The sequence below is a fragment of the Sturnira hondurensis genome, unplaced genomic scaffold, assembly GCF_014824575.4.
Source record: "Sturnira hondurensis isolate 20B ecotype Veracruz unplaced genomic scaffold, ASM1482457v3 Scaffold0017436, whole genome shotgun sequence".
In the NCBI taxonomy this organism is placed as follows: domain Eukaryota; kingdom Metazoa; phylum Chordata; class Mammalia; order Chiroptera; family Phyllostomidae; genus Sturnira; species Sturnira hondurensis.
This window is the reverse complement of record NW_028090067.1, coordinates 8409787-8425298: the sequence shown is the minus strand read 5'-3', so window position 1 is coordinate 8425298 and position 15512 is coordinate 8409787. Positions and strand designations below refer to the sequence as shown.

The 15512-nt window shown below is 39.2% G+C and overlaps 1 protein-coding gene and 1 non-coding gene across 2 annotated transcripts; both read right to left on the bottom strand.

Annotated features, from left to right (window-relative positions):
• Positions 1-992: 992 nt before the first annotated feature.
• Positions 993-10473, bottom strand: SPIC (Spi-C transcription factor). The gene is made up of 6 exons (XM_037068429.1): positions 10393-10473; positions 8967-8992; positions 7571-7664; positions 6784-6902; positions 4962-5070; positions 993-1499 (listed from the first exon to the last, which is right to left on the bottom strand). The coding sequence occupies exons 2-6, from the start codon at positions 8967-8969 to the stop codon at positions 1066-1068; spliced, it is 759 nt and encodes a 252-aa protein (XP_036924324.1). The 5' UTR covers positions 8970-8992; positions 10393-10473; the 3' UTR covers positions 993-1065.
• LOC119002561 (U2 spliceosomal RNA) lies at positions 8742-8936 on the bottom strand. The gene has a single exon (XR_005069762.1). It is a non-coding gene; the product is annotated as a U2 spliceosomal RNA (small nuclear RNA).
• Positions 10474-15512: the final 5039 nt, after the last annotated feature.

Sequence of the window (15512 nt, the reverse complement as noted above, 5' to 3'; positions counted from 1 at the left end):
AGATAAAAAGTATTTCTTCCCAGGGTTCCTTTTGGACTGTAGAGATGAAACCATAGTTCTCAAGCCAAACTGACTAAATTCTGGTTTCTCTCCGAGTATATTACTTGCTAGTTTCTATCATTTATCTAATTCTCTCTCTCTCTGTCTCTGTCTCTCTCTCTCTGTTTTCCAACTACTCCAGTTTGGTCTCTGCTGGGCTAGTTCAAGGGGAAAAGGAGAGGAGGCTGCAAGGTTGCGCCAGTTAGCTAACAGGGCAAGAGCACCTCCCTGTGGCTGAGTGGCAGGAGAACAAGAAACTTTCGTTACCTTCTGGGTCTACCCTAGGGGAGAGAAAAATCCAAGGAAATAATTTGTGGGAGGCATAAACTTTAAGTGGCGTTTTCCTTAGACCTTCTTTTCTTTGGCACCGCAGGGTTACAGGCCAGGAGTTCCGAGTGCAGAGAAAATCTAAGTTCATAATAGCCCCTGAAGATTGTAAAGTCGTTCCATGTGATTTCGCATGAAACACACCATCATCACAATCAGTGTTTGTTTTGTTGCTAAGGCCATCAGATATCTGTTAGTCATTTTTTTTTGGTATGGCAGGAAAATAATGCTTAAATGAGTATATAAACCAAAGCCTCTCTACTGGCATTGTTAATCTAGAAGAAAGTATGGCACAGACAATAGTAAGAGCAGGGACATTTAGTCTAGGCATTCAAATGGGAATGGATTATTCTAACATGGTCACTGGCGGAATATCTCACCAAGTTACTATAGGTTATATGCTACTTAATAATAGCCGCAATAAGTTTTTTTCTCTTCAGCGTTTGCTTTGAGAGAAAAATTCTGAAATTTGTAGAGATTTCTTTTTAATTTAATTTTATTTTTATTGACTTTAGTCAGATGACATTAATAAAATTATATAGATTTCAAGTATACAATTCTATAATACATCATCTGTTTTGCCTGTTCAGGCATTTCTTTTTAAAACATTAATTTATTTATTTTTTAATTTTTTAAAATTTAATTTGATTTTTTTTATGTTCAGGCATTTCTGATGTTAGGAAATCATAATATGTAAGACTATATTTCGCAATTAGGGTAACTTAGCTCATGATAATTGGCATATGTATAATTATAATTTGCATTCCAGTTACTTAAACTTAGGTATTCTTGGTCAGGTTGAACATACTGTGAGTAGAAGATCTCTTTTTCCAACAGATTAGGTGGAGAGAGTCTTTGGAGAATGGCCTCATTGAATTGGTAAGTTAGTTTTCTTCGGACTTTAGTGATTTCTCCAGTTCTTCCATAATTCCTCAGCGCTCTGGCCATTTTCTGGTAAGTCATGGTCTTCCGGTTGCCTTTTCTTTTCCCCCAAAGCTGGGCGAGTTTTTCTTTGTTTTTCGATATGAACTGAAAGATGCCTTTACTTTTATCTACCCACTGAATACAACATGCCATCTCGGGATTACACAGGGATTCGTAAAGGTACTCGAACAGCCGGAGCTTCTTCCTGCCTACAAAGAAACAATGGCAGGACACAATGTTATACTCCACTCATTGTGGCATCAAGGAACATCCTCAAGAAAGGCCCCTTGCGTGGCTACAGAGCAAAACGCTGCCCTGAGACTGGTGTTCCTCCTACTCACCCCCTTAGGTGTGCCTTTCTGGCATTTTATGGGACTTGGAAGTCAAGGGTCTATTTGCCCCATTTTTTTTATTTGCCCTATTGAAGTTTCAACTGAAGCTTTCTCTGTCAGAGAATTTGTCAGAAATGTTGTACCATTCTTCAGTGAAAAAGGGAAGCCAGAGCTTCTTTACCCGAGTCTCCCATTTGTTGTGCAGTCTTTCTTTACAGTTAAATCTTAACTAGTAGTTTTGTGTCGTGTGTTCAACTTTCTACAGGCCAACAAAACTGAGCAAAATGGATGCCAAATGTTTAGTGGTTTTAAAGAGACCCCTAAAAAGCCATGTACAGAAAGTAAGTCATTTTAAGGTCTTTATTCAAATGAGTTAAGTCAAATGAAGTAAAGAGTATGACTCCCGTTTTGTAAAATGCAAAACACTATGCAAATCTAAGTGAAATCAATAACAAAGACAGGTAAAAATGTCTCTGGGTCTGCATTATTTCTCAGAAAATAAAGTATAGAAAAAACTGGAGTGAAGACACTGAAATTTAGAACAGGCTGACAGGGACCAGAGGGGAGAGGGAATTTCAGGGGAAAGGGGGAAGGATTCACAGAAACTAGTATAAAAGACACATGGAGAACAACCAAGGGGGTGGAAATGTGAGGGAGGTGGGAGCATGGTGTGGGGAGCTGGGATGGGAGTGGGGGATGGAAAACTGTACTCGAACAAGAATTAAATAAAAAAATTTTAAAAAAGAAGAAACTGGAGTGGAAAATGCTAAAATATCTTCCTGACATTTGACATTGCTTAGGAGCCATGACAATGACCACGGGCATTGTGACATTTTTCGTTGATGTTGCAAAAAGCGCTACTGCCAGAGATAAGAATCTCTTTAGGAACACAGTCCTTTAAATTTCAGAATAACTCGGCAGGGAACTTTGGGAAAAGTTGTGGTTTTTATTTGTTTTATTTTATCGGATTTCATTAGCCAAACAGAGAGCGAAGGTGATAGCCCATGTTGTGACTTCTGAATTGGCCTGCTAATACCATGCCTCACCGGGTCTGTCAGGAGCTAAAAAAATCCATGGCCAAATTCCATTTCCCCCTTGAGAACGTAGCATAGTGGATTCCCAAACTGCTTTAAATAGCCTTTGGGGAGTAATCCTCTTGCATCAGTCATCATTCATCCAAAAACCTCAAAGGTTTTGACAAAGATTATCTTTTGCATTAAATTATCTTGAGTTTATGAATTGAGAAATGAAAGGGACTTACCAAAAACACATCATGAATTAAAGTCACAATCTTAAACAAACTCTCTGCCTGTCATCCAGTGGTCAAGCCGACTATAATGGACCCCCATCTTTTTTTTAAAAAATGTTTAAATTTTTGTGTTTTAAGAGATAAAAGCATTATATGCTCATAGTAAATGACTAAAGCAGAAGCATAAAGTGAAAATAAAAGTGCTAGTCTAGCCTACATAGTTCTAGAAAGTGTTTCTTATTTTTGCCCATACAAACAAATGCATATCCTTTAAAAATTACAAATGGTATACTATTTTGCACTTTTTAAAATAAATGGTATGTCATAAGAAATCATAGGACAATACAGTGATTAGCTATAGGTAGAGGAAATAACTAAACTATTGACAATAGTTACTTCTGGGGCATAACATGGGAAGAGAGAAGGAACACTTCCACTTTTTTAGAAAAGCATTATTACTTTTCAATTATGGAATTAAAAAAGATTAAAACCAAAAAGTGAATGTATTTTAGAGTTCCTTCCTTATCAATATGCAAGGTACACCCTCATGACTTTCAATAGCTATGTATGTTCTACTTCATGCATGTCCGTTTTCTCCCAGCAATGAATTCCCAAATTACTATTTTATCCTGTTTCAAATGTATCTCTATTTCAGGTGGAAGATAAAGCTCTAAACAGAAAATTGTGGGTGATATGTCTCCTAACAGCGAATCTCTACAACAAAAATATCAGTGAGAAAGTAAAAGCTTCACCCCCTGGAGTCAGTGAGTGAGCTAGTTATTTGACAAAAATGAGTGACAAGCTAAGCAGAGGTTGAAGTATTATTCTCCTTATATGAACTTACTACCATGCTTAAATATGTAATACTAATATTCCATGATACAAACTTATTTTTTCTGTCATTTTTTGTACATTCTTCACTGCTTTAGAACATCACTGCATATTTAGAATTTTATAACTGTAGGATCTAGTATACTGTTTTCCAAGAACAAAATTAATTTTCAAAAAAATATTCACTTAAAATAATTTTAAGTAGCTACAATCAAGTATTATTTTAAAACTTGCATTGTAAAATTGAGATGTATCTTTATACAATGAATACGATAGGTGAGTTGCCATTTTTTTTTTACTCTCACAAACAACATTTACTCATCACAAAATACATATGTGTGTGTATACACACACGCACACATCTGTGGTATTTTGAGAAATTATCCACAGTACCAGGCTATGAGTATAGTGCTTTACAGGGGTTTCCTCATTTAATTTTTACAGTACTCTTATAATGTCTGTACAATTAATATTATTTGTTTATTGAGAAATAGAGAACAGGCTGACAGTGACCGGAGGGGAGAGGGGAGGGAATTTCAGGGGAAATAAGGGAGGGATTTAGAGGAACCTATATAAAGGATACATGGACAACAACTGAGAAGGGTGGAAATGGGAGGGAGGGGAGAGGATGGGGGGTGGGGCAGGATGGGAGTAATAGAAAACTGTACTTGAAAAATAATTAAATAAAAAAATTGGAAGAAAAAAATATATATTATTTGTTTATTGAATAAGAAACCCGTGGTGCAGAAGGTTAAGTGATTTGCCCAGGTTCACGCAATTAACCCAGAACTCACAATCAACCAGTGAGTTATGTAGTCCCTTAAAGTCAAAAGATATGAGCACTTCAAATTTTGATGGAATTTTGAGAGGTGTTGTCAAATTGCCCCCTAAAACCTTGGAATAATTTACAACCCCTTCAATAGTGTATGTGAATGTGTGTGGCTCACATCTTAGCCATCAGAGGCTACTGTGGCCCAATGGCAAGGTGAGATCATCATCACCTTCATTTATAAAATCAGGGTTTAAAATTTATAAAACATGAAGTTAGTATGGAATTTTTTTGCAGAAAACTTAATAGGAAGGCCCACCCAAGATGAAGAGCTTGGAGTGGTTCAGTCTGTCTGAGTTAAATGATGCTTGATCGTAACTAGAGACTATTTTGCAAATACAATTCCCAACTTATATATGAAATCCCCTTAAAGCCACTTTGAGGAAGACCGTGTTCTTTTACCTCCAGAAAGAGTGATGGATCTACGCACCTTTTCCTCCTTTTTGCTGGAGAACGGGCGGTTGTAGCAGCTGGTTTTCAGGGATGTTCTGCAGAGATCGATGAGTATTTCCTTCAGAACAGAGGTCCGAAGCGCTGTTCTACACAGACAAGCAGCAGGGTGTTAAGGGGGACTTTCCATGTGGCTCCTAGTTAGTGGCTAAAGTGAAAGGCTGGGGGCAGACAAGAGTGCTAAACACCTCCCAAATTCTAAAACGCGCTACACCCTCAACTGCAGCCAAGGATCTCCCAGAACAGAACTAGCACGCACGGAGAGGACTGAGGGATAGAGGGTAATCTTTGGGTTTGCGAGGAATGATGTCCTTTCCTCACTTTATGAGAAAGGACAGGAGATGGCTTCCCTCCTTTCCCCTAAGAATACCCAGTGAGAAAAAGAGATCTGAAAGAATCATTCATAGAAATTGGTCAGCAAAAAGGGAAGATGGGCTTTCATTCCTGTTTTGGATGCTCATCCAGGCAAGAGGAGATTAGAGGCGAACGATGGCAGCCAAAGGAGAGCAGAGCCAGGAGAGGGGCAGCAGGCAGCAGCCTGAGCTTCTCCCATCACATATGGCAAGGATGTGTGGGTCTCTGGGGGTTAACCACACACCGTTCAAGGGGCTGGGCTTGAGCCATCCTACCACATCACACACAGGAGGGCTGCCCAACAGGCAAGGACTTCCCAACCACAACAGGCAGTGAGGTGTATGCACACCAGTGTGTCAGAATTGAATGGAAGCAGGGTTGCCAGATTTAGCAGATGGAAACACTGGGCATCCCGTATTTTACCTGGCAACCCTAAGCAAAGGCAGAAGAGCTTAAACAGGAACCCAAAATGCCCTCTTCAAAGAACCGTCTTGTGAAAAGGCCGTGACAGAACAATTTACAGGGTCAGAGAAGGGACTTTTTACAGAGCATGGTTGCAGCTAGTGACTGAAGGAAAAGAAAAATTACATTTCCTATGTATATCCATCCCACCACATGAAGGCTGCTTTAATAAACTGAATACATTAAGAAAACAATGTGAAAGAACATGGGAATGGAGAGATAGATGGCGGGAACATCTCCTTTTGCAGGAGTCTACTGAAATATAAATTAATTGGCCCACTACATGTAGCTAGCTCTGAGCTTGCGGGGTGAGGAATAGAGCAAGTTTACATAAAATTGTAGGTAAAGCCAGTGCAGGGGTTAGATATATGGGCCTTTGCCCTCTGGCTTTTAGGAAAATATCATAACTTTTTTTTTTTTGCAATCTTCCAGATGGACCAAGGAGAAGCAGTGATGTTAGAACTTTTAAAAAGGCTCTTCTTTTTTTTAAAGACTTTATTTGCTTATTTCTAGATAGAGAAGAAGGGAGGGAGAAAGAGAGAGAGAGAAAAACACCAATCAGTTGCCTCTCCTACGCACCCTGTCTGAGCAAACCCTTAACCCAGGAACATACTTCGACAGGAAATTGAACCAGCAACCTTTTAGATTGCAGGAGAATGCCCAACCCACTAAGCCACACCAGTCAGGGGGGAAAAAAAAGAAGAAGAAAAAAATCCTTCTCTTAACTATAAGTCATTCAAACTAGTCTCCAGCTGTGGGAAGAGCAATGACAGAGGGCAGTTTCTTTCTTCACTGCATTGCTAATCATCACCCACGTTGACTGTCAAATTCACACCGTGGATGGTGGCCACGAGTAAACATTTTCCCAGGCAGTGCTGTCTTCAAGCTGGGTTTCAGCCAGCACATGCCAAATGCCAAGGGGAAGGCTGGAGCGAGTAGGACATTTGCCTCTTCCTGGGGGAGAGTCTCCTGGTACGTGTACTCACTAAGACTGTTCTCCAGTTGTAGACAGGTTCCTCTGGGGGCAGCACACCATAGTAGCTGGAATTTTCTCTGGCATGGGGGTTGGGACAGTGGTTGATGAAAGTCAAGTAGTTTTTGTAATCTAATTTAAAAGCAGAAAGAAAGTGAAAAAGTGAAAGTTTATATTTGTGTGTGCTTATCTATGCAATTGCTCCCTCCGTGTTCCTTTATCACTTTGCATTTCTCTATGGTGCTTCTTGCGCCATACTCACATTACAGGTACTCTTTTACGTATTCCATTCCTTCTATGAGAGTACATACTCCTTGCAGGTCAAGATCCCCTTATCTCTTTTGTCTTAGAACTTCCTGCAATACCCTGTGTAAACTCGACTTAAAATAGCTCCATCTCACCTGGACTGTACATCTAAGAAGTCTATAGGATAATCGGTAGGTGGGAACACTTACTTCTCCAGGTGGATGGGCAGGAGATCTTTAAGGTGAGTCAGAATAACTGGAAAGCCCTTTCTGAAGAGTAAAGATTATCTGTCTATTGAATAAATAAATGCCAACCAGATATGCTTAATAGCAGATAGTTACAGGTTTTAGTATTCCTGTGCGGAACGTCATCCCCTCTGTTCTCTGCATTTTATGTCAGACTGTGGATTTATTGAGGCTAGGTAACCCTGGATGCATTGTACACTTGTTAGAATTAGTTCTAGATGCTTTGGGTAAAAGCGGGTGTTTCTTTTCTGATCATTTTCTCATCGTACAAGCCATTTGATGTAACAGCAGAAGGGACTGAGGTTTTACCTGGGGAGTATTGCAGTTCTCCAGTTGAATGTTGCCTCAGTACCTCAAAAGCATCTTCAAAAGCTTGACCCAGCTTATCTTGCTCAACACAAGCCTGTTAGAACAATGGTGAAACTCTGGAGTTGTGAAATGACCAATTAAACATAATTTTTCTGATATAAAGGAGGGTTGCTCAACCATGGTACTGCTGACATTTTAGGTTGGTTAGATCTCAGTTCTGGGGCACTGTCCTGGGCTTTATAGGGTGTTTAGCAGGTCCGCTGTCCTCTAACTACTCGCTAGAGGCCAGCAGTGCCCCAACAGTTGTGACAACAAAAAGTGTCTCAAGTACATTCAAATATGCCCTAAGAGACTAAATTGATCCTGGTTGACATCTATGGCTCTCTAATACCAGTATTCATTCTATAGTATATAGGGCTTAACATTCTTGTAAAATTTTAGCAAGAAGTTGTATAGGTAGAGACTGATTTGGAAAAGGGAGCCCTGGCTGGTGTGGCCAAGTAGATTGAATGCCACCCTGCCTGGGAACCGAAGGGTCATGGATTAAATTCCCAGTGAGGGCACACGTCTGGGGGAAGGCCAGGTCCCCAGTTGGGGACGTGCGAGAGGCAACCGCACATTGATGTGTCTCTCCCTGTTTCTCCCTCCCTTCCCCCTCTCTAAAAAGAAATAAAATCTTAAAAAAAGAAAAGGGGATCAAGGAATTATCTTTAATCATACAGAATCTGAATTATAACTAATCAACCAAACAAACAAGCAAGCAAAGTATAGCCAAAGACATTGAAATTGAGAACAGGCTGACAGTGATCAGAAGGGAGAGGGAGGGGATAATGGGGGAAAGGGGAAAGGGACATAAAGGACAACAACAGGGAGGTGGTGGCAATGGGGGAGGGAGGTGGGGAGGGTGGGGGGGGGAAGGGCGGGGGGGAGGCAGAAAACTACTTGAAAAACAATGAAAAAAATTGTAAAAAAGAAGGAAAAAATAAAAAGACACTGTAGAAGGAAAAAATAATACATTGAGACATGTAATCACAAAAAATGAAATTATCTTATTTTCAAAACCATGTCTCTAAGACTTAAAATAGAACTGTTTTGCAAACTATTTAATCCTGTAATTAATCTGATCCATATTTTATTTCCAAAGTAGAGGATTAATAAGGAAATCCCTTCTTTCTCTTGTTCTGTTCCCGAAAGTACTGCAATACCCAGTCAATGCACAGAGTGGATGGAGCAAGCTCCTAATTCCATCTCTCAGCTTCAAAAATCCATTTAGTATAATAAGATCCTTGAGGAAAGGATGTATCAGATATTACACTAATAAGAACAAATACTACACTTGATCTTAGCTAAAAGGCCAAGAAGAGATGAGTAGGGAAATTTTTAAATGACAACTTACCATACTTCATTAATGAATTGACAACCCTGAAAAAGATTAATAGTTAAAAAACAAAATCAGTGTCTTTACTCAATTTGCCTCTGAATTAATTAGACCTTACTCAAAATATTTTCTAAAAATGTCTAATATAAACCAAAAATGTCTTATATAAGCCAAAAGTATCTGAATCCTATTTGATGAGTACGAATTTTATCTCTACAAAATTTTCTACTAACATTTTTGGCTCTTCTATCATTACAAAACTTTTTAAATTTAAAAAGCTAAATAGAGTTAGTTACCTAAAATACTTGACTTATAAGAGAATATGGAAATGACTCAGGAATATATTTAAATATTTCAAAATTCTGGAAATCAAAATTCTTTTTCCTTAGCATAGTTATTTGTTTATAGCAGTGTTTTTTAAAATTTCTTTAAAAAACATATCTGATGTTATATAGCTTTCAGAGAATTTGGTTAAAGGCATGCTTTTTCTCTCACGAAATGTACTTACATTACAAATAAAATATACCCTTAGAGACACATCCATGGACTTTCTAAAATCCTGAGTTAAGAACCCTGGTCTATAATTTCATATTATCTACTTTCTTATCTCTGAAAGTAATTTAGCTTTTGTTTTAAATAAACAATTATCACATAGACCCACATTAAGTGTTTTTTAAATGTATTTTCTATAAAACTACAAATAAATCCACATAACAAGAAAGAGCATGTGGTAGATCTAACCTTGTCTGTCATTTAGCATACCAAAAAACTGTTTATACAAGTTCTTACATTTGTTTTGCAAGCACCGCGAGCTTACTCTCATATCTAACACTGCTAAAATGCAATGAGATGACATGACCTAACGCTATTATTATACATACCCATGATACATCATTTTGTCAAACGTCTAAATTCTATTTGGCTCTTTGAAATCACTATTATCATGTCAGTTAAAAGAGAATATGAAAAGAAAAGCCACAAAAAAGGTCACTGGGAAGTGTTGGATGTGTTAGCTGGTCTTATTGTGGTAGTCATTTCCTAATACGTTTTCATGTCAAATCATCAAGTTGTACACCTTCAACTTACACAATATTATATATCAATTATACCTCAATAAAGCTGGGGGAAAGGTATTTTTAAAAAGCCTTGTCAGTCACTTTTAGTTAACTATGCCTTGACTGATAAGCGCCGAAGCAAATACATGAGTGTTGTTCTTCCAATACTTAAATGAAGCTACGCTTTTGACTAAAATACCCCACAAAACTATCACAACTCTTAAGAGTAGCAAGCTCAAAGGGAGTAAATTGAAAACACATTGATCACTCAACTGCTTAATATTTCTTGAATCAGAACAGGCAGTCAATGAAAAGCACTCATTAGACAGTGGAGGAAATTAATAACGATTTTTACAAGGTATTTTGAAAAGCATAAGCTCAACACTTACCAGGAAGACACTGCAACCCTTTACAAAGATGTTTCATTAATATCAGAATCGTTAAGACAGAACTGTCAAGAACTCACTGACAAAGTTGCATTAAATAGCTGTTTTTAAGGAAGTGCTACAAAAGGGGATTTTTTTTAAAAGATACAGTGCCCTCATAATCTCTATTTCATGTATGGCCAGTAGGCACCAGGGGCTATTATTTTGAAGAGATGCGGAATGGTTTGTATCCTATGGGCCAAAAGCATTAGAACAAACCCCATGAAACCCCCACCCAACCTAATTTGCAGCCGCACAGGCCTGCAGAGCCCCATTAGAAACAATGCTTGCCCACCCTCTTTTTTTTTCATTCCTATTACTTATCCCCTGATTCTGGCCTTATATTGCCTTCCTTGTTTGGACTATTAACAGCTTTCATTCTGAGCTTTCCAAATCAGCCTCTTCAAACTTCTTTACTCATACTGTCATTCGCTCATCGCCTTACTTAGTGATCATAAAGGCATAATGCCTTTGCCCTAGCATTCAAGCCTTAGTCATCATTCCAGCCTTAGTTTCATTGACCATCACTCATTTAAGAGGACGGAATGTTACACTCAAAATAAAAAAATATACATATACAAAAATGAGAGACCCATGGTACAGCCTTCTCCTCACACTGGGACCCAGTGGAGGCTCCAAAATGCTTAGCGGCTTCTGGGTGGTGATCTAGCCATAAACGCTTGAAGACGCTGCGTTTGCAGAGTGGGTCCAGTTCTCTTATTTAGCTCGAAGGTTTATTTTAGATGGTTCTTGGTGGCTTTGATGGAAACCATGGGGTGCTCCCACCACCTGTGATGCCTCCTTCTCAGTCCATCCATTTGCCCCTCCACCCACTCCATCTTACCTGTTCCTTAGAGTCCAATCTAGCATCCACATGCACCAGGAGGAAAAGACCTTCTTCTCTGCAACACAAGTGCTCACTACCCTTAACTAACCGTAACCTTCTGTCACTTTAATAGATGTCATACATAGCCCCGGGGGAAAACCACCTGAGAATTTTCTGTAACCTTGTGGGAGGGGGAGAGATTTTGTTTTGTGTTGTTGGGATCTGTTGAGACGTTGATACACTGATTCGTTGATACGTTGATATGGGACTATTGTTCTAGACTGACTACTCTACTGACTTGATTTGTTATGCAAATATAAACAAGAGTCCCGCCCCCCCGCCCCCGCCCGCGCCCCTCCCCCCGCCGCCCCCCCTCCCCCCTCCCGCCACCCCCCACCCCACCCCCCACCCCCCACCCCCCGCCTCTGAACTGTAGATGTTGTATATAATCATTACGGTTGATGAATTTAACCTGCACCCTTGACACATCTACAACCTTGGTAAATCTATACCCTTTTGGGGCCACATTTTATTCGGCTCCGTTTTTCATTACTGAGCACAGTCTGGTGTGCAGGCCCGACAGCCCTAATGAGGAGGAGTGATCTGAAAGCAAAAAAACTAGAGAATTAGGAGGTGATGTTACATGCTGAAAAAAAAATTAAAGAAAGGTGATGGAGACAGAGTATGTGGTCCTGTTGAATAGTTACACGAATTCTTTTTTGGCAGGAACATGTGTGAGCTGAAATCCAAGTGTAAGAAAAAATAAGCAAAGGAAAAGCAGAGATGTAAAGATCCGGAGAAACATCTGACAAAAGAAGCAACAAGTACAGAGAGTCTTAGGTGGAAACGAGCTCGGTTTCTTCACAGCATAGAAAGAAAGCGGGTGTGCGGGGACAGTAGGGGAGGACTGGAACAAAATGAACCTGTGGGTCAATAGACAGAAAGGATGAGTGGGGATCCACTCAACCCACACATCAAACCAAAAGACTAAGAAAAAGAAGTAATTTCGAGCCCATTTCACAGCAGGAAGACTCTAAACTGAAGCACCAAGACATTTCATGATTTTTCCTAAGGCCAGTTGCTAGTGAGAGATGGCTGGGTTGGGGACAGATTTGGACGGGACTCTCTTCACGCTCTCCGCCCTCACGCTGAGCCCCGTGTCTGCAGGTTGGGTTCTGTTAGACCAGGGTTCTCAGTCTTGATGGCAGTCTCCATAGCACCTAGCAGATTCTTGTAGTAGTACAAGCTCGCCATGTATTTGAAATGAAATGGAAAAACAAGTAAACTTTGGTAATTGGCATTTTTCCCAACTGGTGTCTCCAGACTTTTTTTCTGCAAGACGTTAATAAATGAAGCCTGAAAAAGAGTTGAGTGGAAGCCAGTTTCGCTGCTAAAATTTCTTTAGTGAAACCAATGAGTATATTGGTATTTTTTGGACATGATTCCATACCGCAGATGAGAAAATAGAAAGGCAATTTTGGGCTCTTGGTAGGGCAAAAGGGGAAAAATACTTCCTGCAACTTGAAAGATGATGCATTGTCCTTCCAGCATGTCAGAACAGGTCAGGGCTCCTTCCTATTCCTCAAGAATCTGATGAAAATTATGAGTTCTCTCCACAGGAAAAGGCCATCAATACACATTTTGGGGCAAACCCTCCAAGTGGAGCCTGTGGACCCCCGTTTAGGAGCTCCTGCTATACTGTGTTTTCAAAGCTTTCTTATTTAAGGTCTTAAGGACTGACTACTTTGTGATATGGGACTATTTTTTAAGATGTTTCTCCGGCCCTTTACATCTCTGCTTTTCCTTTGCTTATTTGTCACCAACACCCATCCACACAGAGCACTATTTTTTGACGGGGGGTGGGGGGCGGGGGGGGGGAGGGAGGGGGGGGGGGGGGGGANGGGAGGGGAGGGGGAGGGAGGGGTGGGGGAGGGGGAGGGAGGGGAAGGGGTGGGGGCGGGGGTGGCAGCAGGGGTGGCGGTAGACACCAATATTTCCCTCAAGCCAGAAGTGAGCTGAGTAATAAGGGCGCTAAAGAAAGGATCTCTCCTTGATTGACAGATTCTCTTTTGCAGAAGTTCATTGTCCTCAGTGGCAACTGAGATTATTTTAGAAAGTCTTAAGCAACAGATGTGCTGGTGTCTAAATTGTAGGGTGCCAAGGCCTCTTCAGGTGGAAGACTGCCTATTCTGAGAATAGAGAACTTCAGAACCCAGTAAAAGGGAGACTAAATTCAAGCTCTTAATACTTTGCAATTTTTATTTAACTCACTTTCTTAGGGGATTACAGAACTGGGTCTTAATCTTAGTAAGATCTCTGAACATCTAAGAAGCAAATAATACTGCTAGACTGACAAAGTACTAAAAAGTTTCTCATGTCAGAGTGGGAAAATTCATAGAACTATAGATTATAAAATAAATGGTGAGTCCTCACCCTCATTTTAATAATTGCTTGCATTTGACTATTCTTTAAAATTTTACCGAGATTTGTTTTGTGATCCAACATAGGACCTCTCTTGGTGATTGTTCCACTTGCACTTAGATGCCTGAAAATAAGATATATTTTCCAAATATCGTATATGGTGTCAAATAAATGTCAGATCTAGTCAGTTGATAATATTGCTTAAATGTTTCATATCCTTATTGATTTTTTTGTCTTCATATTCTATCAACTATGAAGATTACAGAAGGTTATAGGTATTACAAAGAGTAATATCCAACTGTAATTGTGGATTTGCTTATTTCTCTCTTTAGTTCTGCCAATTTTTGCTTCAAGTATTTTGAAGCTCTATTGTTAGATTTATACTTCTTTAGGATTATTATATGTTCCTGATGAATGGAGCCTTTTATTATTATAAAACTTCTGACATTAACCACACCAGGATTCTTATCCATTTTACTTTGAGTGTGTCCACGTTATGTCTTTATATTTAAGGAATGTCTCTTTAATCAGCATTAAAGAGACAACCACACTGCTCCTGTTTTATCACAGCTGGGACCTGTAGGCCAGCTGGTAAGTGGCAGAGCCAGGTCTCAACCCCAGTCTTCCCTTGCTGTCCCTGCTGCCTCTTCCCAGTAACTGAGTTGCACAAACACTCTCCATGGGTTGACTGTAATTAATAGCTCCTATGAGTGCTCCTACCAGTGGAGGAAGCTCCTCTAACACAGGACTAGCAAAAAACCACCCTTATCTACACTCACAAAGATAGATAGATAAATATACGCATCCATATACATATATACACCCTGACAAGAGAATGAATAAATAAACTGTGGTATGTCCACATAATGGAATAATATAGAAGAATGAAAATGGATAAATTATAGCAAAATGCAATGACATAGAAGAACAATGTTCAGTGAAAAAAGTAAAGCTCAGGAAACCACTTAAAATATAACAGAATTGTTTAAAGACTTCAAAAACAAACAACTAAATATATTTTAACAAGCTTTTCTTTCCTTCCTTCCTTCCTTCCTTCCTCCCTTCTACTATGTATCTATCTATCTATCCATCTGTCATCTATGTTTCTCTGGTTGGTGGGTGGTTGTCAACCAAGGGAATAATAAGCACAAAGTCTAGGGCAGTGGCTACTCCTGGGGATAGGGGAGCATGGAGATGGTTTGGAGAATAGCAAATAATTTATTTTAAGTGTTTAGTTTGGGGACCAGTAGATGGGTTCATGGGTATTTGCTTTATTAAAATAAAAACATGCATATACTTAAATGTGCTCCAATTAATATACTGAAAATAATAACCACAGCCAAAGAGAACAAGAATATATACAAGGTCAACTAAAAAAAGAAGGTAAGGTTTCAAAAAAATCCTAAGGAAACAATTTTGCCTTGAACAGAGAAAACACTCATCAGTGCTGTAAAATTACATTTTTTATTCTATTGAAAATGTAGCATAATTTAAATGTAATCTGTGTAAATTTATGATAGTAATGAAGAAGTATGACAGTATTAAGAAGTACAAAAGTTTAGAAAACTGGTTCTGTGCCCCTCATCTCAGTGTCCAATCAATTCCAAGTATTATTTCTTGTTTGAAGCTTTATACTCTTAGGGTAATAATTTTGCCCTCAGATAACATATGGACTTTCTATATTCATGCTTCTTGGCATGCCACTTGGAAAAATATAAAAGCAGACCCAGCTCATTTTAAATATATTTGGTAAGGCATCTATGCTCTCTTATTTTGTTTGATGAGAAACCAAAGAGTTCAGTCATTTTTCTTTCACATTCATGGTTTGAATTCCCAC

Bases quoted from the DNA above. Each gene is read 5' to 3' on its own strand.
- SPIC (XM_037068429.1), bottom strand. The intron at 5,071-6,783 runs GTGAGTACACGT...TTGTCTGTGTAG, and splicing joins ACAACTGGAGAACAGTCTTA to AACAGCGCTTCGGACCTCTG. The intron at 1,500-4,961 runs GTGCGTAGATCC...GTTTCTTTGTAG, and splicing joins CCAGCAAAAAGGAGGAAAAG to GCAGGAAGAAGCTCCGGCTG.